The 25,179-nt window shown below is 45.1% G+C and overlaps 2 protein-coding genes across 2 annotated transcripts in view; both read right to left on the minus strand.

Moving 5' to 3' along the window:
• The window catches only part of MED29 (mediator complex subunit 29), a 92,472-nt gene that overhangs the window by 2,548 nt on the left and 64,745 nt on the right, over nt 1-25,179 (minus strand). The window lies entirely within an intron of this gene.
• On the minus strand, nt 2,741-7,148 carry ZFP36 (ZFP36 ring finger protein). The gene is made up of 2 exons (XM_075608227.1): nt 6,990-7,148; nt 2,741-5,334 (listed from the first exon to the last, which is right to left on the minus strand). The coding sequence occupies exons 1-2, from the start codon at nt 7,107-7,109 to the stop codon at nt 4,435-4,437; spliced, it is 1,020 nt and encodes a 339-aa protein (XP_075464342.1). The 5' UTR covers nt 7,110-7,148; the 3' UTR covers nt 2,741-4,434.

The following is a 25,179-nucleotide window of genomic DNA, read 5'->3' on the forward strand; positions in this document are numbered from 1 at the left end:
GGTCTGAATTCACTGAATTACACTGTCACAAGTTACAAAGTACAGACAATAGAACTGAATTCAAGGAAGTGATTCTTTATTTTGTGTGTGCGCTGCTGTCTCTGGGTGTGAGCGGGAATCGTGGTTTTCAGTGACTCCTCTTTCCTGGCATGATAATCACTCCCTGTACTTCTTCTTTCTCAGACTTAGTAACATTTATATCCTTGTTGACCAGGCCTGTGGAACCGGCTCTGGTTATGACACATGAACACGTGATGCTTTCAGCGGCTAATGCTGTCAGCCTGTTTTTCTTCTGCCTTGTCAGGCCGCAGACTGACTCACCGCTTACAGACACAAAGAAAGGTGCGGATCTGGCCTAGAGCGTTCACTCCCAGGCCTAGGGGGGAAGGGGGGAGTAGGTAGAAAACCAAAGGAATGAAACTAGCTGCTTAACTGAATGACACAGGCACTTCCACAGAAAGGCATAGGAAAACACTACAAATATTCAGCACCTTGTTTTTTTCTTTACAGTCCAAAATACTGTATCTCCTTAGAAATGTATAGTGGTAAAGTGAAATAAGGCGCAAACAAATAAAAAGTGAACACTAATAATAAGTGACTAATCAAAATCTTAAATAGGTGATAATGTGATAAAATTTAAATGAATACAGCTTCACCCCCTGCTCTGGAACCCACTGGAAGGGGTAGTCTTCACTCTTCCCCCACAGTAACAGCAAAACACACAAAATCCACGGGGAGCATGTTCTCCTTAGAAATGCACACACACCCTATTCACTTTGCCTTATAAAACTGGCAATGCCCTCCCTGTTTGCCTCCCAAAACACTAGTAAGACTTTAGCTCTTTGGTGCTGGCATTCTGTTCGTCAAACTTTGTATCTATGTATACACTTGTATTCTTCTCATGTCTTGCATAAAAAATCTGTGAAACACACAGTTACATGATTGGAACTATATAAATACAATACAATTCAACTCTGAAAAGTTGTTTTCTACTCAAACACATCCAGAAATTAAAATGTACAATCAGTTAAATCTGAGTGCTACAGTATAAACATACAGAATTAACAATAACTGTACAGTGTAAAGAACATGTTTATTTATAGACTGCATTAAGAAAAAATATCCAAAAATAAAAGTACAGTATTAAGGATTGTACTTTTTAAGCAACATTCCAATTTAGACCGAAAAGTATTTTGCTGTCCCTCCCAAGTACACACTTCACTGTGAAATGGTATTTTAGTTTTCTACCTTGCAGACATAATGATGTATATATATATCATTTTTTCAAGTCACTTCCAATTGTGATATTCTGAAAATATGCTTACTAACTCTGCCCTGATCGCTGCAACATTGAAATCTCTACAACTTTCTTCTCTAATGTAGGTGTGTGACCTAGGCAAGGATAATATATTATAAATTACATATTTGTTAGAGCACTTTTTACAGCAAGGCGTACAGCTAATAAACATACCCTGAATTATGAAACAGTTACAAATAACTATTTAATTAAGCTAAGCATCCTGCAGTGATGTCAATGTAGCAGTGATTTGATCTGAGTTATGGGACCATCTTAGAAAATGCATAATGGCAGCCATGTTTAAGGGGACCAGCAACACCAATTCAACATCCAAATCTCTCTGGAAATGTAGATGCCTGGATTATCTGACAGTGAGGTATAGTACTAGAATGAAATAGGAATGGTAATTTGTAACTGAAGTATTTATCCACGCATATAAAAATAGTTGTTTTTCCCCAAAAATCTTTTTCTGTGCTATCATCCTTATGTTGTGTTGCAATTTGTTTTTTTTTTTTTGTATTCATGAGAACAAATTGTAAAATAAAATAACTTGCTGGCTACACATATTTAAGGAGGAAGAAAAATATCAATTAAATCAGTGCCTATATTGTAAAGTAATAGTAAAACAGAGACAGAATGGATTATAATATATGGTCCATTGAGTCTTTCCCTCCCACCACAAGGTGACATGTGGAAAGGATCTACGGCCCAGAATCTGTCTCTCATTAGCATGATAAGGCTGAGGCCATACAGCCTTCGCCCGCCCGGAGGCAAGCGAAGGCTGTGATGTCACCCGCGTGAAGCGGGTGCGTTTTCTGTCCATGGTAGATGCGCTGTGGGGGGCGTGCCAGGGGGCGTCATGAAGCTGGTTCGCCCTCATTGGGCGAACCGCTCACGTGACCTGGCTGTTGCGCCGAGAAATGTTTCAACCGATTTCTCACGCAACGCGTGCCCCCTCCTGTTGCCGCGCGCGCCTGCATGGTCTATGGGCGTGAACAATACCTTTAGGCAACGTGATCGCGCCCCTGCGGCAGTATGGACCTGCCCTAACACAGACAGAAAGGATACCTATCTCCTCTTATCACAGAGTGATGCAGTGACACAGCCTGGAGGGACCAATAACACTTTTAAGTGTGCCCCTATTGAAGTTGTTTTGTGTATATTGATACTAAAACACTTCTTGAAAAGTCTCAGCTTTCGATAAGTGTCAGAATGAGAAGATCTTTTATCTCACTAAGGACACATTTTAAAGGAAGTCATTTTGGGATGAATTTCCATAATACTAACATTGTGTGTGACATTGCGCAAGTTATCATGGATCTCTACACTAGAAAAAGATTGCAAGCAGGTAAGGGATTCATAATGACTGTCCTCCTACCTGTAATCAGGTGGTGTGTGCTGCCCTACACCCCATCCCAGTAAATACACACCTTCACAAGGATGTCTCTTTAAATCTCTTTATTACATGTTTATTTGACCTGATGGGATCATTACAATTTTTATTCCAAACAATGACAAATATATATTATTTCCAAAATAATACAAAAAGATAAATAGATATATATATATAAAATTCATTTTGCTAAATAAATATATGACATAAATAATTTTCATACAGGTTAACACCTATGTGTTATAAAACAAGCACAGTTTGGGATTAGAAGTATCAAGGTAAAATTAGTTTCATATTTTGCGTATTTTTACCTGGTTCACTATAGTATTTGCACCTCATTATAACCCTTTCACTGCCAGGGTGGACTGGATAGTTTTCCAAAATCCCTATGAGGCATAAGGCACTTTGTGATGTGTCAACCTCTTCATTGCTGGGAAGCACTATAATGCATTGCACAGCAATATACAGCATCATTGTAAAAGGGAGCTGTGTTCATCTGTATTATAAACATGGATTTGTATGCATGTACTATACACAGAACAGTATGCATCTGTGTAATATTGTGAATAGTACATAATTATATTACACATAAAGTCAACTTTATCTTTATTATATACAATCATGTTTATCTATTCCACTGTATCTGTGAGGGCAATGTAAATCTTCATGTCTATATTATATAACAGAACAGTATCTGTTTTGAATCATACACGGTGCAGTATATAACTAATATACACAGGGCAGCGTGTATCTGTATTATAAACAGAACAGTTTGTATATGTACTATACACAAAGCAGTGTGTACTGTATCTGTACTTTACAGTGAGTAATGTGTGTATCTGTATTTTACACAGAGAATGTATATGATCTTACACAGAGCAGTGTGTGTATCTGTAGTATACACAGGGCAGCACTTGCATGGCAATGCATTGCAGCACCTCTCAGAAGTAAAAAGGGTCCACCCTCTTAAATGGGTCAGTGGGATGCGTTTACTGCAGTATAAAAATCATTAAAGAAATCAGGTTTTTCAGGGATGCAGAGTGAAGCACCCAGTCCCATTTCCTAAAGATTGGAACCAGCCCAAACTGGAAGTGTGGGACTGAGGGCCAGTAACCCTGCTGTACCTTGTTCTGCTACATAAATCAGGACCCTCCCACCACCTCCACAGGACATAGGAGGGGTCCTTAGATAGATTTACACAATACAATCCCTCCTTCAATGCTGAGGACTGAATGGGATCAACATTGATTCAAAAAAAAGTATTCAGGAAAAGGGGGTTTAAATTTGTGCCAAAACAAATGGCCAGAAAGGATTAACTCTCTGTAGAATGAGCAGGGAGATGCAATGGTGGCTGAGGTCCCCATTAACCCTCCCCACACACAACCCTGAGGTTCAGCACAAGGCACTCTGGGAGGTTCCCTGAAGCCACCCACCCATCTGCTGGTGACAGCTCCTCAGGGTGCCTTGTTGCTTCTTAAAGACACAATGACTGGACTGGAGTGATGGTAAGTCTGCATTGAGGCTCTGGAAGAGCTTGGCACAGCTCCTGCCCCCCTCTCTCTCTTGCAATATTATTTGAAAGGGACTTGGCACAGCTGCTGCCCCTTCCCATCTCCAGATGCTGTGGAGGAGTTTTGCAAAGTCCATGTTCCTCCCATTTTCTGGATTGGTTTGAGCAGATTTGCATGGTTCCACTTGCTGGTTGGTGTGTGCTTGGGGTGGGCTGTGTTCCTGTCCCCTCCTCTCAGTCGGACACTGAGAGTCTGTTAAAGATGGGCAATCTCTTGCTGGAGGGGGGAGCCGCCTGGCAGGACATCTCAAAGACAGGAGATTCTGACCCACTGCTGTAACATTCCGTCTCAGGAAGCGAGCTGGACGAGGGTGAGCGCAAAAGCAGGTGGGAGGAGGAGAAGGGGTCTTGGGTTAGGGTCCCAGCCCTAGCGCAGCGACACGAGCAGCAGCGGGAGAATGAATCAGATGCTCTCAGAGATGACACATGGCTTCTCGTCTCCGAGGGAGCAGGGGAGAAGAGCAGGTCTGATGAGGGCGGCGGGGACACGGAGGGGGCTCGGGAGAAGTTGGCAGGGTCAGGGATGCCAGGTGGGGGAGGGGAGCCCCTCCAGGTCGGCATGCCGGAGTAACTCAGGCTCTGGCGCAGGATATGCTGGGATGTTCCCTGCTCGATGGGGTGGTGGATGAAGTTACAGCGCGACCCGTACGGGCACTCCCCACACAGGTAGAACTTGTGGCACAGCTCTGTCTTGTACTTGGGGTGGCGGTTTGGCTCTCGCAGCTCTGACTGCCCATGGGCAAACTGGCACTTTGCCCCGTACTTGCATATTCCTGTCTCTGAGAATGTGCGGCACAGCTCCGTCTTGTAGCGGGGGGAGAGGACGGGCAGGGCAGCCTTCAGTGGGGGGAAGCCCGGTGGGGGAGGAGGAGGAAGCCGAGCCCCCTCAGTCAGGCTGATAGAACGGTCGGCTCTGAAGGGGACCCGGTTGGGTTCGGGTGTCCAAGGGCTGCGGGGGGCCCATCGAAGTTCATCGTGAGGGTCCGGGGCGCAAGAATGTCGCCGCTGGGGGCTCAGGAAGCTCCGTTCTCTGGTAGACTCACAGTCTTCAGAAAGGCTCAAGTTGCGCAGGTTCTGTGGGTGATGGAGGGGTTAGAATATTGGAGTAGGACAGGGGGGGAGAGGGGTCAGAGGCCAAAAGTTATCGGAAACAAACCTAAGCAAGCTGGGGTTTTAGGGACCCGGGCAGAGAATGATAGGAACTGACAGAAGCTACCCGTTACCTACATAATACAAAATCATGGACTCTTGAAAGCCTAAAAGCAGGTGAAAAAGGTGTCAGAAGCACTTGGACAGATAGACAGAGGCACATGGACAGAAATATTGACTTAAAGACACAAGGAAAGACTGACTTAAAGGCACGGGGACAAAAAGACTGAGAGGCACAGGCACTTGTATGGGGAATGGAGCCAATCAGGTTATGCAGGGAGAAGCGATTTTCAGTTCTGACGTCTCTATGATTTCCCAACCTCACTGAGCCCTGCTCACATTATCCTGGCAACAGGAGGGAAGTGTCAGAGGGCTAATCCTCAGAAACACCACAGAGACCTGTCTATCTTATATCAAGCAGACAACCCACTTATTCTTACTCGGCAGACCCGTCTCTCTGATTCTAGCTCCACACATTCGCCTCATCTCTCTATTCACACCTTTACCCCTTCACTCTACATTGGTACTATACTGCCCTGAAGACAGAATAAGTGTATGCTGGACGTTTAACCCATAGTTACAGGCTGTTTTACTGTAATACTATTGAAAATGGGAATATGTAATATGTGAAAGATTAATAATGGATATTATCACACATTCTCAGTCTATCCTCAGATGCCCACCTCTCTCACAGTCTTGATTACCCCCCTCTCCCTCTGGATATTCCGGTCTCCTCTCTCACTCCAGATTCCCCAGCTATCCTGCCTCACTGGACATCCCCCGCTATCCTCTCACATTCCACATCCCCCGCTATCCTCTCACATTCCACATCCCCCGCTATCCTCTCACATTCCACATCCCCCCGCTAGCCTCACCCTACATCCCCCCACTAGCCTCACCCTACATCCCCCCGCATCTCCCCCTCTATCCTCTCTCCAAATCCCCCTCTATGCTCTCCCACTCCAGATCCCCCCCCCTCTATCCTCACTTCAGATCCCCCTCTAGCCTCTCTCACTACTTCGACTACTCCTGATCCCCTTCTCTATCTGCGGTCACACCCAAGTGCCCCCCCTCCCCCCTCCTTGTATAAATCTTCTATCCCAACTCCGTCAAAACAGCCCTCTCTCTCCAAATGTCATCACAATCCTGACACAGAAGCCCTCTCTATCGTCGCTAGCTCCAGGAGACTCCACTTTTTGTCCTCCAAGACATCACTCTCCAAAAAAAAATCCCGATTTCTTCCCTCCGGAACCCTTTAGTTCTCCCTATACACTATGACTAGGGCCTTTCCTATCCACCCTCTCTCCAGAAATTCCTTTCTCCACCTAGACCATTTCACTAATGCCTTCCTACAGAAATCCCCTTACTCCCTCATGTCCCTTCCTATCCTCTCTGTGTCCAGAACTCACCCTACCTTCTCTGGATTTACAAGGACGCTCTGAACTTTTCTAGGACTCAACGAGTTTTTCGTCTTTGATTTAGAAATTAAGACGTCAGAACAAAAGACCCTTGAATTGAAAATTCCTCCCTCCCCTCAACGGCTCGGCAGAAAATAGACCTCTGCCCAGACAGTATCTTACCTGGTACAGAGTGTGTATATCCAGTATGGAGGACATAATGATCCAGAAAGCTAGCTCAGTCTTCTCGCCCAATAATTGCCTAGATTCAGAGCTGCGCTCAGCTTCTGCTCTGCTTATCATGGTTATATACAGTCTCTGCCCTTCCCAAAGCTCGCACCTCCCTCCCTCTAGCCCCGCCTACTCTCTATGAGGTCATCTCTGAGGGTGAGGTCCGATGGGGGGGGGGGGGGAGAGGAAGGGTAGTGTTAGCCAATCTCACCCCAGCCAGGAAAACAAAACAGCCCAAAGCCGAGATCAGAAGCAGAAGTGGGGGGAGACAGAAACACAGCGAGATAGTGAAGAGATAGAAGGGAGAGAGAAACTGAGAGAAGGGGTGACAAAAAAACAGAGAGAGGGAGCGAGACAGAAACTAAAACAGTGCAGGAGATTGAAAGAAAGAGAACAGACTGCGAGCAGAGAGATACAACCAGAAAGGAGGTGGGGAGGGTTGCGAAAAGAGACGGGAGGATGGAAGAACAGAAGAATATTAGACACATTAGAGAAATCTTCGCTTTTCGCTGCTTTGTACCGGTATCTGTGTTTACACTGAATGTGTGACAGTGATAGATAACAGGATTTACAGATCATTTCCTGTTTAGGAGGGAAAAAAACAGACTAGAGAGAGAGAGAGAGAGAGAGACAGATAATAAACAGGCAACAAAATGGAAGTGTGTCATTGTACCCACTGGACAGGCCACCTCTTACTGAACCCATGTAAACCCTTTAACACAACTCGGTGTTTAGACAAGCAGCAAAAGCACCCTCTCATCATCAAATCTCTCCACCCTGATTTTATCTTTGGTGTTATCTCTCCCTCCTTATATCTTTTTCTTTCAGTTTTTCTCCCTTTGGGTTATTAATTTAACTACGATAGTGGTGAACAGGCAAATGGGAGTTTCCATGCGATAGTGCCCGGATCAGCATTATCGCAGGTTAATGAATAACCCCTATCTGAGTCGCTACCATTTTCTGGGGCAGTACCCGTGTTGCACAGCAGAGGGATTCACATAATTCTGAGTAGGGCACTGGGTGGACGTCACCCATTCTTTGCTTAAGGGGCCAACATCACAAGTATATTGTATAGCCCAGGTTTAAAAATATCACCCCATATGACCCCTTGCTGTTACTCATAAACTGTAAAAAAATAAATACATAAAAAGTCATTCACGAGTAAAAGTATTTATAATAATTATCTCATGTAACTGTGTCAATGCCCAGAGCACTTTATATAATAGGACTGTGTATCTAAGGAGCTTACAATGTAGTTAGTGAAGCACCACGAGATAAGAGGGGCTACTTAACACAATGGGGCCTCTGTATCAACTTGAGCATAACAAATATTTGGCGCTGATACGACACAGGCATTTATCATTTGGAAATGCATCTATGCATCAATCCTATTTTCTGTCATGTACGTGCGATGCATCAAGTCATATATTTGCCATATAGACTGGCGCAAATTGCGTTGGAGTAACATTTTTGCGTGTTGCACATGAGTAAATGATATTTACCAAAGATTTTATTGTTGGTGCATCAGAAAACCACATAAATGTGTCAATTGCATCAGCCAACTTTTTTCTGGTATCTGGTATTGTTTAGGCGTCTAGTAAAAAGTGTTTGATTATATGTACCGGTATTAAACATTATAAAAATGACACACAGTGGATGTATTGAATTAAAGATGGAAACAAAGTTAATTAACACGTAGGTGACAGAAACATTACAAAATCTCTTTTAATACAGTTATCAAGTGAAGGTGCATAGATGACAAGTCTACTAATTGGACAATGTATAGATATATGTATGTATATTTGTTTATAACAATATTTCTTTCTCTCTGGTTCCTAAGTACCTAATATGTCGATAGTAAACAATCTGAACGCACAGTAGTGAGGCAGTAAACGCGATAACTACTTAAATACTTTTTTGATTAATTGATGCTTTGCGCCATTGGTTTTGTATTTCAAATTCATAGGTACCGTATCAAGAAAGTATGTTTCCCATGATGCACAGCGTCAAATAGAATTCGACTATTTCTATTGTGCGTTTCATGTAACAACAACTTCTCAAAGTATGATAAATAAAATATGTGCGCTTTTTTTGCATTTCACGTTATAACGCAAATGTCAACATAATTCATTGCGTTAATACATAGAACCCAGTGTATCAATACTTGGCAATATGTTAGTGGTTAAATATTCTGTCCGAAGAATGCGTGTTTGTTTGATACAATGTAAGCGCAAGATGAGGTTTGCTGGTCTAAAGTAGAAGGTTATCTGCAGTTCCACAGAAATGTAATGGTGGATATTTTATGATGAAAAAATGTTGCAGTCTTTAAAAGGTAAGCTTTTTGTAGCTTTATAGACGCCTATCCCCTTTCTGCAACTCCTTATTACTGATTGCCACATAAACAGATTGAAGCTTTTTCATTCTATTCATATATCCCAGGGCACAATTGAAAGTGAGATATGTATTTCAACATATGTTTCATGGTAAGGAAATGAAGAAGAAAAAAAAAGACGTACGTTTAAACACCCCATGCACAGCAAATGAGATGTTAACTGACAGAGGTTTCATTTCCATGTTTGGTTTGGCAGTGCTGCAAAGAGTTGTGTAACACACAAGCCAGATATGTCTCAATGATATGATTTCCTGGAAGTTCACAACACTCCCACTTTACCAAGAACCTCGCATGAAAAAATGCAAACACAGTGCAGGAGACACAACCATGACCCGAATAGCTTACAATCGAATATTTGGTACAATAACACATGGATAATTGCTTCTTGATCATTTCAACATGAACCCCTATAAGCTTATGCCTGCAGTCTTACACAGCTTTCTCAGCACTACCTGGGTTAAAGAAGCGCATAGTCAGTAAACCTACTCACAGACAGCTATTCCGACCCATGTAATTATATGGGATGTATGTGGAGAATACATTCCTGTCGAATACAGCAACATCATGTGTTACCACTAAATCTCTAGAATTTTTTTCTCATCCATTTTGTCTGGGTTTTTCTTTTTTTAACTGGTTGCTGTGAGGAGTCTTTTTCACTTCTTTTTTTTTGTGGGGGGGGGGGGGGATGGTAAATATGCAATGATTTTGTGTAATAAACTGATGAAAAAAATGTGAATTATTATTATATGAATTTCTTACAATGTATTTTCTAAGCTTTCCTGTATTAACCCTTTTCTGCAACATAATACAGAGCAGTATATATTTGTATACTGAAAAAATGCAGCACTATTGGGGTTAACAGTCGCTGTATATTTTATCCTACCTGCTTCATAATTGCTTCACTAAACCCTTTCCATAAGTATTCCCGCACTTGCGACTACACACTGGCGTTTATTAAACAGATTGCCGTGGTTCTGCCTAGGTTTCAAAAAGCCCTTAAACGTGATGTTTAAGTCTGTAACATATTAAATGAACAGCACAGAATGGATTCTGTGGAAACATTTAAAAATAAACGTGGGACTTTCCCCTTCGCACAGTGACGGAATGCTGGAAGTGAGGGGAAATGAGTTAGGAGGAGAGAGGGGCGGATAGGGATAGTGCACTGCCAATTCTGAAATAACTTTATATAACACGAGGGAAATTTCACCATGGAATTTATCACCCCAATCAGAGACTGCCCCTCTCATGTCTCTCTCCTCTCTGCTCTTTATAACATTGATAGATTGACTGTCCCTCTATGTAGGGTGATCAGATTTTCACAAGTAGAAATCAGGACACATTCAGAAATTAATTCTAAAACAAATGACATCACTTAAAAATAAATATTATAATGGTATCTGTCTAATAGCGCCCCCATTTATGCTGCTTTATTGATTTATTTCAGTTTCCTAACATAACAAAAACTCGAGTGTAGCAAAATGACGGTTTAGTTTATATTAATAAATCATTTAATTAGAGTTTATCAATATATTTAAAATGTTTCCCAGGGGGATGGGGTAGTTGTACACAAGGGAAGAAAGGAGGGGGAAATGGAGGGGGAGGGGGAAATGGAGGGGGGGGGGATGGGAGCCATCATTGACATACATTTATACACATTTTGATAGGATGACACATTGCATATTTTTTATACATGTTTTATCTGTACACAAAAATAGGAGAAAGGCAGAGCACTGCCAAAAATCAGGAGGAGGCCCACAAGTAAAAATAAAAATTATCTATGACTATTGAAAATTATATTAAGTCAAATAGAATACTGAGAGGACTTCGTATTAAAAAGTCCCTTACGTTTGTATTTCAGGAGGATATCTTTGAAACTAGCTGGAAGCGGGTACTTGACGATTGCTCATTTAAACTAATGGAATTGATTGTAACATTTAAATCTAAGGAAAAAAAACTACAGTAATTGAGACGGACATTAAAACTTTACAAACTAAACTCCATGAATACACTAAAATGGAAGGTTTCCTAGAACTGGACATAGCTTTGGCTAAGAACATAAATAAATTGGAAATAGAAATTATGATCAAGAAACAAACTAAGTTTGAGAGGGATAAACAAGACTACGAGAAAAATCAAGTGTTTGTCTGGCAGAAGCCAGTTAACAGCAGAAGGCCTAGCAATCCCTCTCAGGCTAGTAGTTCAACTCCTGTTAAAGGAAATAAGAGGCCCTTCTATTATAAATCTATCCTTAAGACAAAACCAAGCCATTTTACAACTAGTGGGAATTTAAAATGGCCACCCAGCTGAAGTCAAATACAGACTCTGCAAGAAGGTGGAAGAAAATGTGTTCCTGGTGTAAAGAGCCCAGCCACACGAAGCAGTGTCCCTTCAGGCCTTATTCAGACGATGAGGATGACCCCTATGTGGCCCCAGAAAAAGGGCAGCAGCCAGAGGACTATTTTTTCCAACAAGCCAAGGAAATGCAGCAGCAAGCAATGCGCTGTGGACCCAGGGAAGGTACAGATGTTTTACATAGTAACTGCACACCCAGTATCACTAATGAGAAATAATGCGTGCACAATACTGCTGATGTTGTAAAACATACCAAAGTAAAGAAGAAGAAGTCTACAGAGACGCCTGTGATAACTACGAACTCTACAAGCAAAATCTGCCCACATGTAGGACTCCAACCATTTGGGGTTCTAGCGAATACAGTGACAACAGCTGCAATAGCGCCTCCTGAGGTCAGGAAGAAAAATACACCTGATAACCCCAAAATGGAGGACAAGATGTGGCGTTCCTGTAATGAACCCTACTCCACGGAAGAGTGGCCCTTCCGGTCCGATAAGGAGGAAGACATCTCTTACGGGGAACCCGAACCGAGTCACACCCACAAAACACCCCAAGAATGGTGGGGGTGCCTAAACTCGGTAGGAACCGAAAAGACCGCTCTCTATGATGACGAATGTGATCGGCAGGAGCAAGAGTGGGCGCAGCAGAGCATTGAATATCTTCGCCAGCTAACGCAGCTGCAAGGAAAATATGGCGGATACAGTGAAGCTGCTGAAGTATCAAATAAAGACGGAGACCCCAGTATTCCTTATGGGACGGAGTAATCCAAAACAAAAAGGAGGATAAAGAAAAAAAATAAGCGGGCCTTCATGTACTGTGGAAGGAACAGACACGTCCACAGATCCCGCGGAGAAAAAGGGGGACCGAGATGCCCTGCTGCCTTGAGAAAATGGAGGATTCGTCATGCAGATGACAGAATATCCAGAGGGCCCAAGGCAGAAGTCGGGTAACCCAAAAAAGTGTCTATCCGGTGCCAATAGTGAGGAACCCTCAACCAGCCATCCCAGGGAAGCGGAGCCGGAACCAGTGAGTGACGATCCCATGACCAGCCCTGAAGATGCACTGCAAGCTGCCAGGCATAACTGTGATCTGCTCCGTGAAGAATTGAAAAGGGAGAGAGAAAATAATGCTGAGCTACAGAAGACTGTGCTCGCAATTTACTCTGTGGCCAAGACCGAATTGGAGGATCTCAAGACTGAGCTAGCCACTGCAAACACTACTAATGCCACCATGGATTAAAAGCAGAGTCAATCTGATTGAATGATTGCTAATCTAAAGCAGAAGTATGAGGAGGCACTGAAGGAGATTACAGTCTTTCAGCAAGAGGTTCGTAAGTGCCATAGAGAGGTGGAAGTGTCTCAGAATGCATAGAACAGAATGCCTCACACCAGGAGGCCAACAGTGTCCGGACAGAGGTGGACATATCCCAGAAGGAGGTTCATACTCTCCGCATAGCACTGGATGCCTCATACCAAGAGATCAGCAGTTACTGCACAGAACTGGAAGTCTCTAAAAAGGAACTTCACAGTCTCGCTGAGGCGCTGGACATCTCTCATAAAACTAACCTCAGTCTTAATATGGATCTCAAAGTCTCTCAGAAGGAGCTTCAGACCCTCAACCTAGAGATGGAAGTCTCACGCCAGGAGACTGTCATTCACAAAGCAGATGTGCGTAAATGGAAGAAGGACTACATGGAGGCCCTGAAAATTACAGAGACTGCAAAAAGAGAAAATTTAAGACTGAAAGAAGAAAATTCTGATTTGACAAACCACGTCAAAGAAAAGAATGAAAAGCTGCACGTGCTTAAAGAAATAAATAAACGTTTGGAAGATGAAAAGTTTGAAGCAGAGCACCGACTGCAGAACTAACTGCAAGGTCTGCGTACACACCTCCAGAATGCTGAGGAGAAGCAGCAAACTCTGCAGGAAAACAATCTGCAGGCTGCTAAAGAAGTACAAGTGCTGCAGGAATGTCTGATTAACCAGTATGTCCCCGCAAAGCAGCATGAGAAACTGAAGGCTACCCTAAGCATCACCAAAGCATTGCTAGAGGCCAAGCTTAGAGCCCAGGTGACTCGGTACAAGAGGGAGCATAAGAAGGTCCAGAAACTGAAACAAGTAGCTGTGGCCCGAGCAAAGAAATTCACAGTGCTTCACAATATAAGGAAAATATGGAAGCAAGCTCAGAGAAAGTACGGTGAGGAGATGAACATCCTGAGAGGAGAATTGCAGGATGCACTCAAGAAACAGGGATCTCTCACGGATGAGATTACAGTACTACAAAAAAAGGTATTGACCCTGCCCAAGCGTCAGTATCCACAGCAACTAAAAACCCTGAAGACAAGGGTACAGTGAGAGCTGGGAACAACGCTCATCTGAGAAACAAGGTTGAAAAGTTTGAACCACCTAAAAAATCACTAGCTAAACCTTCAGCCACCCAAAAGGCAACAAAAAAGGTATACGTGCAAATTCAAAACCAGAAGAATCCTTAGCGGATGAAGCTGAAAAGATGGGAAGTTCTCTGGAAGTGGAGGTGGAATTACAACTCAATCCCAAAGAAGCTGAACTGCCAACTCCATGGAGTGGGAAAAGTGCAGAAGGACATCTTCAAGAGCAGAAAACTAAAAAGGCTACTCTCAAACGCTCTGCAACTGTCGCCATACAGTCTGCCTACACAAATACTCAGTAAAAAGACTTTACTTGGAAAAAGTCCTCCTCAAGCGACTGAGGAGTGCTGATCGCAAGCACTTTTGGGAGGAGACACAAATAAACTGGAGAAAGGGCTCCAATCCCAGCGGGACTGAGGGTTCTCTTCCTCCATCCACTCTCATTCAAGTCACAGAGATATCTTGAATGAGAGTGGAAGGATGGGCTTCGGCCATGGTAAGCCCGAGCTTCCCACAAACAGGGGAGGTATGTAACAAGGTTTTATCCCTGTTAACAGACTTGTCTCTAATCCAGCAGTGTGCTGTTTAATTGCTGGTGCAATCAACCCCACCTGCTAATAACAGCTCTGTGAAATAGCCTGTTCTGAGACAGGAAGAGGGATTCCTTAGTCTTACAATTGGGGGCTGAACCAAGGAAGGACAAATGTCTTGAGCTGCAAGCTGACAACAAGACAAAGGGGACAAGATTCTAAACCTGGATCCTGACATTGCCTTAACACACAAGGGTGCGGATCCAAGAGAGCAGAGAAGCCTCCCCTACAGCTACAAGACACAGATAAGACTTTCTTATTAGACTGTTGTATAGCTGTATATATGTATATATATTTGGGCTGGTAAATAGCTTAGCTAGACACCCAGTCAGAGAGGGCTGAGCTACATGTATAGATAGTCTCCAAAGCGGAGATAGGTTTTTGTTTGGCATATTTTCATATGTTTTCCTGTGTTAAAGGGACAGGCGCAATAAAGCCTAATTTTAGTTTCACTTTAAATGGTCTCCATTGCGTACCTCTGCACACGTCTCTTACAGGCATATAAACAACCATCCGGCACCTCAAGACCTTTAGGGATGCGTGTTTGAGCAGCCAAGATGTCGTCCAGGATATCAAAGAATTTGCGGAAATAACATATTTGAAAGGAAGAATAGTCTCGGATATGTCTTCAGATTTGTCTTCAACCACGAACTGGCGGGACAATGCATCAGCCTTCAGGTTCTTTAAACCGGGAATATAGGAAATAAGATAATTGAATCTAGAGAAAAAGAGTGACCAACGGGCTTGGCGACCTCCAAGGCAACGGGCGTTTTCTATGTACAGTAAATTCTTGTGGTCAGTAAGAATAGAAATGGGGTTTTCAGTACCTTCCAGTAGGTGTCTCCATTCCTGTACTGCAAGTTTGATAGCAAGGAGCTCCCGGTTGCCAACGTCATAATCCTGTTCCGCCGAGGAAAATTTCTTAGAAAAGAAACCGCAAAGATGCAGTTTGGCCTGAGGAGATTGCCTCTGAGACAGGATAGCGCCTGCCCCAACGTCAGATGCGTCCACCTCCAGAGTAAAAGAAGTTTAGGGTCTGGGTGACATAAAATAGGTGCAGACCCAAAAGCTTCTTTGAGAGATTTGAAGGCTTGAAGTGCTGCAGGTGGCCAGGAAGAAGTGTTTGCTCCTTTCTTTGTTAGAGCAGTGAAACTTTGAATTGCTTTAAAAGAGGTGGGTTGTGGCTATTCTAGTTGCCTTGAGTTTGGCAGGGTCCATGGAGAATCCAGTATTGGAAATAATATAACCCAGGAATGCAATAGACGTCTGGTGAAACTGGCACTTTTCAAGTTTCGGATATAAGTGATTCTCCCTGAGACGGGACAAGACCAGCTTGGTGTGGTGAATGTGTTCAGAGAGAAATTTAGAGAAGATAAGAATATCGTCAAGATAGACAATGACAAAAAGATTGAGGAGGTCCCGAAAAATCTCATTAACCAATTCTTGGAATACTGACAGGGCATTACAGAGGCCAAAGGGCAAGACTAAATATTTGTAATGTCCATCACGAGTGTTGAAGGCCATCTTCCATTCATCGCCTTTGTGTATACAAATAAAGTTATATGCCCCCCGAAGATCTAATTTGGAAAATATAGTGGACCCTTGTAAACGATCAAAAACCTCAGAGATGAGCGGTAGAGGATAAAAGTTATCCACAGTGATCTTATTAAGCCCTCTGTAGTCTATACAAGGACGAAGAGACCCGTCTTTCTTTTTAACAAAGAAGAAGCCAGCCTCGGCTGGGGAGGAAGAGTTTCGAATAAATCCCTTCTTCAAATTTTTTTGAATGTATTCAGACGTAGCTTTCGTCTCAGGAACGGAAAGAGGGTAAGATCTGGTTTTGGGAATAACAGAGCCTGGCAAAAGATCAATCGGGCAATCAAAAGGACGATGAGTGGGAAGAACTTCGGAGCGTACCTTGTCGAAGTCAACTTTGAATTCAGCATAGACTTCGGGTAGACTAGATTTGTCCTCCTTAGGAATCTTTAACCCACAGATCTATTGCCTCGGACTGATACAAGACTTGAAACATTGTGGACTCCACTGTATTGGTCCTTTGTTGGTCCAATCCAACTGTGGATTGTGTCGCTGAAGCCAGGGAAGGCCTGCCCTGCCAGCCCTGACCTCTGCCTGCTTACAGACTACGGATACTCTAACAGGATTCTGTCTCTGGGCCCTGGTCGGTTAATTTACAACCCTACCTCATTCCTGCAGGTCAGCTTCCTGATTGGAGATGAGCACCATCACAACAACATTCCTAACACATGTCAACTCTGCATAGAAATTAACATTATTTGCAACTGTATTTCACATACTTTTAACTGGCCACTTTTCAGGAACCTCCATCCCATATTATCCTATTTTATTTATCAAATAGGCCCAATGGTGCATCCCTATCCCCCAAGTTCAGGCTCAGATCCATATGGGAGGACGAGCAATTTCAATGTCTGACACCCCCACTTTGGTAGGTTTAGGAACTACAGTATATTACTCCCCCTTCCCTGATAGTCTTTCCAAGTCCAACAGAGCCGTCTCTGGGGTTTCTTTTGTTGGTTTTATTTATATTTCAACCACTCCTGGTCCCATCTACATTACCAGATGGCTTCTGTCATCCACGCTCGGCAAGGCGGAGTTCCCTTTCCATCTCGCACTATGAGGTAAAGATCTTGTCCGGTGGGCGAGTCTAACAGGCCTGGCCCCCGTTGGATCTGTTGCCTTGTAGGACGCCTTTCCGTGCCTAGACCCAGCACCATCAGGAATGCCTCCGCTTCATGCGGGTACCGCATGGATGCCTGTCTGTCATCCCTTCTCGCCACTAGCCGAAAGTGGGAGACCCATCTGTATCTGACTCCATATTCCCTAAGTGCCGCAGTTACAGGGAGTAGGTCTCTCCTTCTTGCTATTTTCTGCCTTGACAGATCTCAGAATATTTGGGTGTGCGAGCCTTCAAATTCAATAGACCCTGTTCCTACATCCTTTGATTATTTTGCCTTTTATCTCATAGTAGTGTAACTTGGTTATCACGTCTCTGCGATTCCTTGGGTCAGCATTTTTTTGGTCCTGGTGCGCTCTATCCATTAACAGCATTGTATAATGCAGGGTTGGATCGATAGATGTAAATAGACACTTTAGATATGGTTGCAGTTCATCCGGTGTTAGGGATTCCGGAACATTTTGGATCCGAATGTTCTGCCTCCTCTCTCTGTTCTCCAGGTCTTCCAAATTGTCTCTCATGGCCTAAAACACTTCCACGATTTTGTTCATCAACTTGTCCATGTTAGGCTGCGCTTATTGTGCCGGCTACAGCAACACGATGTCGTGGCAAAACAAATGCATTGCTGCCGTCGTGTGCACTTATAGTAAGTGCGACGCGACGGAGCAACGGATTGGTCGCGATCTCTGGAAGTCATCTCTATTTGATTTTCCAGTGACCGTCGCGTCGCCGTCACTATAAGCGTAGCTTTAGCTTGCTGGAGGAGTACTTCCTCCATTTTGGTTTCCAGGTCTGTCAATCTTTGTGCATGCCGCCTTGGCCCTCCTCTATTTCCTGAGTCGCCCAGAGCAAGAGCACTCTTCTGAAAGAAACAAATAAGTTCCTGAGCCGTATTGTTTTAGGCTTTTGGAAGCATCTTGAGAAGGGTGTTAGGGAAGTTCTTGTCCACTTTTCTGGCTCTTTGCTTCCAATGTGGAGGGTTATATCACTATCTTCGCAGACCTGTTTTAGCTAGCGCCCATGCACCTTGACGTCATGCAGTGTCTATTTTTATGGTTTTAAGAGTTTTAAGTGCGTCCAAACAGGGATAATATAAATACTGGGACATTTGAACGATTTTGAGTACATTGCCAAGAGTACGTTTAATGAAAATCCGTGACTGTCCAAGCTAAACCGGGCTGTATGGTTACCCTACCTCTATGTGACTATCCCATTCGCTCTCTTTTTTCTGTCAGTGTCTCTGCCCTTTCCTGCAGCATGACGGGAAGTTCTAAAACCTAAAAGAAAGCGCAAAAAATGTCACCAATGGTAACATTATTTATATTTGTTGCACTGAAACGGAGACTAAGGACTTACAGTAGGAGCCAGTTACAGTCAATATTTGGGCAGCACATATTGTGAGAGTCTTCTGTTATCTTTTACTTGGAATAAATTGTGTTATATATTACATGATTGGGGGCATTTTGTTGCGCTTTCTTTTAGGTTTTATAATTTCTACAGTTTGGGGTTAAGGATTACTCTTATGAAGGCATCGAGTGCCTGGAAATGGAACTTATACTATGAGGTTTTGTCTTTGTATTCATTACTCACAATACTTATTTTTCTACTACTGCCCCCATTTTTATATAATTCACTTTTACTATATCTCTTAATTTATTTTCATATTTCTTGTTTTATTCATCACATATTGTATTTTTTTTTCTCTGCTACAGTCTGATATAATTATTTGATGCTTCTAGTTCTACTACTGGTCCTTTTAATTTAATGTGACCATCTGGGGGGTATATATCTTTAACTTTTTCACATTTGTTTACCACTTTATCAAGCTGATAATCATAGCACCACTGTGAGCACATTTTGGGGTTTCTTTTTCTAGCTTATCCAGTATGACAGGAAGCCAGCATGGAATCCTTCAGTTTCACCGGCTTCCTTGAATTTCAAAGTGTTGGCCACTTTGGGTGAAAGGCCCAACTTCAGTCTTTTGATGGGTCGTTTATTTACGTCTTCTAGTTGCAAAACATGGGCAAAAAGAACACAAAAAGCACCAAATTCAGCGGTGCAACTGGGAGAACTTGATGAATATACCCCATAGTATAGGACACTGAAGTCATATACTTCTAGAGGTGAACAGCCCTGGGTCAAATAGTCCTAGAGGTAGGGTGACCATATGTCCCGGTTTAGCAGGGACAGTCCAGGATTTCCATTAAATGTTCCAGTGTCCCGATAATTTTATCAAAATCGATCAAATGTCCTGTTTTTTAGCTTTTTAAAACTGAAAATAGACACTGCATATTTTTATGTGATCAAACATATCAGAGTAAATATTTGCAATATATTGGTAAATGCTAAATGATGTATTAATATAAACCAAACCGTCATTTTGCTACACTCGAGAGTTTGTGTTATGTAAGGAAACTGAAATAAATCAATAATAAAGCATAATTGGGGGCGCTATTAGACAAATACCATTATAATATTTCATTTTAAGTGATGTAATTTGTTTTACAAAAAATGTTTTGTCTATGGTCCGGTAGGAGATGAGTACAGAGGTGCAACCAAGGACACATATATTGGGGGAAATAAATCTTGGCTTTTATTTAGCCCATATCTTCAAACAATACAGCTTTAAGGCAGCACACAAATAAACAGCCTAGCCATTTGTAAGGGCTAACTCACTCTCCGAGTCCCTATCTGTAGGGCTGGGAGACAAGGCCTCTTACCAGCCTCTGACCCGAAGTCCAAAGAGGTACCTGTTATCAGGGGCTCTTTCCCTCAGGTCGGGTGTGGGTTGGTGTCCGTATGGGGCACCCTCTGGCAGGTTCCAGTGACCGCTGTGTCCTGGAATAGTGGGGCTGGTTCCCTGGGATCCCTCGCTGTCAGTAAACACCTTATATCTGATAGAGCAATCCCCTCCAGATTAAGCAGGAGTCTTTTCTACCTGACTGATGAGCTAAGTGGAGACTGGTTTATTGTATGTAGCTGCAATTAACCAGCTCCCTGCGGGACTCATCAGACCAATACAGGGCTATTGAAGCCCTTTTAGACGGGGGTATAGGTACTGTCACAGTCCTGTTTTCTACTTTTGAAAATCTGTTCACCCTACCTAGAGGAGAAAGGGCATGTGTAAGAAGGGCCACCATGCTGACACTGCAGAGGGAAAGTGAGAAGGGATCGGGCTAGATTACAGGGAGGAGGGGCAGTTTCTTTTCTCGATTTTGGATTATTGTGTAATGACAGGATCAGGGCAAGGAGCAGATACCACAAGGCTTACGTGTCCACACACTATAATGTATGACACTTAAGAGTATGTCAGCCTCAGGGGAGGAACACACAATCTGGCATAACATGGAAAAAAGCTGACAGGCTGAAATGCAGACTACAACAGCTATAACACATAACACTCTCTGTGTTTATGTCTCTTCCCCTTCTTAAATGTCTCTCTCTCTCTCTCTCTCTCTCTCTCTCTCTCTCTCTCTCTCTCTCTCTCTCTCTCTCTCTCCTTGTTCCATCTTCTCTCTCTTTCTCTCCATATTTAATATAGTGAAAAATGGAGTAACACAATACATGAACTTTTACGCACTAGATTATTATTAAATATATTTATGATTAAATAGGGGTATCCTCACTCTCTCACGGTTTAACAGACTTTATGTGTTCCTGTGTCCACTGAAAGTTCATCCCCACTGCCCTGTCTGTGTATATCTCACCTACTAAAACATTTTAACACACAAACTAATACATATAACGACCACAATCACTTGCAGAGATCCACACAGAAACTTCAGGGTGTCAGACAGAACATTTAGACATTAATAGTCATGAAATGTGTCAAGATTAAGGTATGTATGTAGATTCCATTTGATTAAACATGCATCTATCAATCAGTTAGTGGTTCAGGAGAAGGAATGACCCCGGGGAAGGCTGACTGTAATGCCATGATGTAATGTAATGTACCTGCAAATGCTTGGTGGCTGATGTCATAGTCCCATGACCATGATCAATTGCAAGAGGTGTGACTTAATTTCCCCTGAACTCCTAATTTCTTTGTTTAGTATCATGTCTAAGGGCGTATACCTAATTTTATGCTTACATGCATTGTGCAAGTCTCTGTTTACTTGCTTCTCGGAGTGTGTTTGTGTGCGTATCTGTGTGCTTGTATGAGTGAGTCTTAGCTTTATCTACCATTTATTACAGTACATGCGCCTATGTGTGTGTTTTTAGAGTGCACAGAATCTGCCTTCATTACTTGCTCCTAGGTATATGTTGTTGTATGTATATGTTAGTAACTTGTGCCTGTTCACTTGCTCCTGGGTTAGGGTGACCAGATTTTCAAAATGAAAAACTGGGACACATTAAAACATTATTTAGAAAACAAATTACATCACGTGATGCACCCCGTTGCCATGACAACGAGACACTGACGTCAGGCGGTGACATGTTGCCATGACAATGTGACATCACGTGATGCCTCGGCGCCATAATGTGTCCCGTTGTCATGTCAACTTGATGCCGCTTGATGTCACAGAGCATCTCGTTGTTATGGCAATGTGTATTACGTGACGTCGTGCAGCCTTGTTGACAGAATTTGGAGGGTAGGATACAGCCAAAGGCAAGATAAATCTTATACTATATTAGTGAAAGCACTGTATGTTTGCCTGCCTGCCTGCCTGCATGCATGCATGCCAGCCTGCCTGCCTGCCTGGATGTCCGGTGTCCCTAGGGGAAATCTCATTGGTCCCTTGGTCCGCCCCCGCACACCTCTCATTGGCCTGAGGCGGAGTGACGGGCCAAAGGACACACAGGGACACACACACACAGGGACACACACACACAGGGACACACACTCTCCCCCGTCAGTTGGACCGCAGCTCACCTTCCACACCCCCCCCCCCCTCCTCTCCCGGTGCCCCTCCTCTCCCGGTGCCCCTCACTCTCCCGGTGCCCCTCACTCTCTCTCCCCTCCCCACCTCACCCAAATCCCCACGCTCCGCAACATCCCCAGCCGCACCATCACCCTCACCGTGCGCCGCGGAGGAAGCGCGGCCCTGCTGCTCAGCAGCAAACTCCAGGCTCCTCCCCCCTCACGGCGCGGCCCTCCTGCTCTCCCCCTCACGTGCGCCGCTACCGGAGAGGGGAAGCGGCGCGGGACTCCCCATCACGTGCGCCGCTACCGGAGAGGGGAAGCGTCGCGGGACTCCCCATCACGTGCGCCGCTACCGGAGAGGGGAAGCGGCGCGGGACTCCCCATCACGTGCGCCGCTACCGGAGAGGGGAAGCGCGGCGCGGGACTCCCCCTCACGTGCGCCGCTACCGGAGAGGGGAAGCGCGGCGCGGGACTCCCCCTCACGTGCGCCGCGCTACCGGAGAGGGGAAGCGCGGCGCGGGACTCCCCCTCACGTGCGCCGCTACCGGAGAGGGGAAGCGCGGCGCGGGACTCCCCATCACGTGTGACGCTACCGGAGAGGGGAAGCGCGGCGCGGGACTCCTGCCACTCTTGCCCCCCCCCAGCTTCCCGAACTCACCTCCTGCCCCAGCCAGATGCCACGGGGTCAAGGTAAGTCACACACCGTCTCCCACCCACGCACTGTCACCCAGTCACCCACACACCCACCCAGTCACTTTCACCCACTCAGTCACCCACCCACTCAGTCACCCACCCACTCAGTAACCCACCCACCCACTCACTTAGTCACCCAAAAACTCACTTAGTCACCCACCCACTCACTCAGTCACCCACCCACTCAGTCACCCACCCACTCACTCAGTCACCCACCCACTCACTCAGTCACCCACCCACACACCCACCCAGTCACCCACTCAGTCACCCACACACCCACCCAGTCACCCACCCAGTCACTTTCACCCAGTCACCCACTTTCACCCAGTCACCCACCCACCCACTCAGTCACCCACCCACTCAGTCACCCACCCACTCAGTCACCCACTCACTCAGTCACCCACTCACTCAGTCACCCACTCAGTCACCCACCCACACACCCACCCAGTCACCCACCCAGTCACTTTCACCCAGTCACCCACTTTCACCCAGTCACCCACCCACCCACTCAGTCACCCACCCACTCAGTCACCCACTCAGTTACCCACCCATTCAGTCACCCAGTCACCCATTCAGTCAGTCACCCATTCAGTCAGTCACCCAGTCACCCACCCATTCAGTCAGTCAGTCACCCACTCACCCACCCACCCACTCACTCAGTCACCCACCCACTCAGTCACCCACCCACTCAGTCACCCACCCACTCAGTCACCCAGTCACCCACCCATTCAGTCAGTCAGTCACCCACTCACCCACCCAGTCACCCACTCAGTCAGTCACCCACTCACCCACCCAGTCAGTCACCCACTCACCCACCCAGTCAGTCACCCACTCACCCACCCAGTCAGTCACCCACTCACCCACCCAGTCAGTCACCCACTCACCCACCCAGTCAGTCACCCACTCACCCACCCAGTCAGTCACCCACTCACCCACCCAGTCAGTCACCCACTCACCCACCCAGTCAGTCACCCACTCACCCACCCACTCACCCACCCAGTCAGTCACTCACCCACCCAGTCAGTCACCCACCCACCCAGTCAGTCACCCAGTCACCCATTCACCCACCCAGTCAGTCTCCCACTCACCCACCCAGTCAGTCTCCCACTCACCCACCCAGTCAGTCTCCCACTCACCCACCCACCGACCCAACTCACCCACCCAACCACCGACCCAAAGTCACCCACCGACCCAAAGTCACCCACCCACTGACCCAAAGTCAAACCGACCCAAAGTCACCCACCCACCGACCCAAAGTCACACACCCACCGACCCAAAGTCACACACCCACCGACCCAAAGTCAAACCGACCCAAAGTCACCCACCCACCGACCCAAAGTCACCCACCCACCGACCCAAAGTCACCCACCCACCGATCCAAAGTCAAACCGACCCAAAGTCACCCACCCACTCAGTCACCCACCCACCCACTCAGTCAAGTGTCACACACCCACCCAGTCACCCACACACTCAGTCAACTCAGTCACCCACCTAGCTGTCAAGGGGGGGGGGGGGAAGCCTAACCCTGTCGTACGCCCCCCCAAAATTATATCCCGGGCAACGCCGGGTCTCTCAGCTAGTATATAATAAAAAGATCTAAAAAATTTTATCTCCGGGTTAGCCTTCAATAAAAGGTGGCAACCCTGGCTTCAGTGTGTGTTTGTGTGTACAGAGGTGGGCCTTGCAGTGTGTGTTTGTGTGTACAGAGGTGGGCCCTGCAATGTGTGTTTGTGTGTACAGAGGTGAGGGCTGCAGTGTGCGTTTGTGTGTATAGAGATGGGGGCTGCAGTGTGTGTGTTTGTGTGTATAGAGGTGGGTCTGCAGTGTGTGTTTGTGTGTATAGGGGTGGGGGCTGCAGTGTGAGTTTGTGTGTATAGAGGTGGGGGCTGCAGTGTGTGTTTGTGTGTGTATAGAGGTGGGGGCTGCAGTGTGTTTGTGTGTATAAAGGTGGGGGCTGCAGTTTGCATTTGTGTGTATAGAGGCGGGGGCTGCAGTGTGCGTTTGTGTGTAAGGAGGTGGGGGCTTTGCTTGGGCCCTTCAACTCTTACAGCCAGGGCATTATTGGCCAGGAATGCCCAGTTCAGAAGGGTGATTACTACTTCAAAATGTATTTATTTACAATTCTTAACATAACATAAACTCTCGTCTCCCC

Source organism: Ascaphus truei, chromosome 7, assembly GCF_040206685.1.
Source record: "Ascaphus truei isolate aAscTru1 chromosome 7, aAscTru1.hap1, whole genome shotgun sequence".
Classification (NCBI taxonomy): Eukaryota; Metazoa; Chordata; class Amphibia; order Anura; family Ascaphidae; genus Ascaphus; species Ascaphus truei.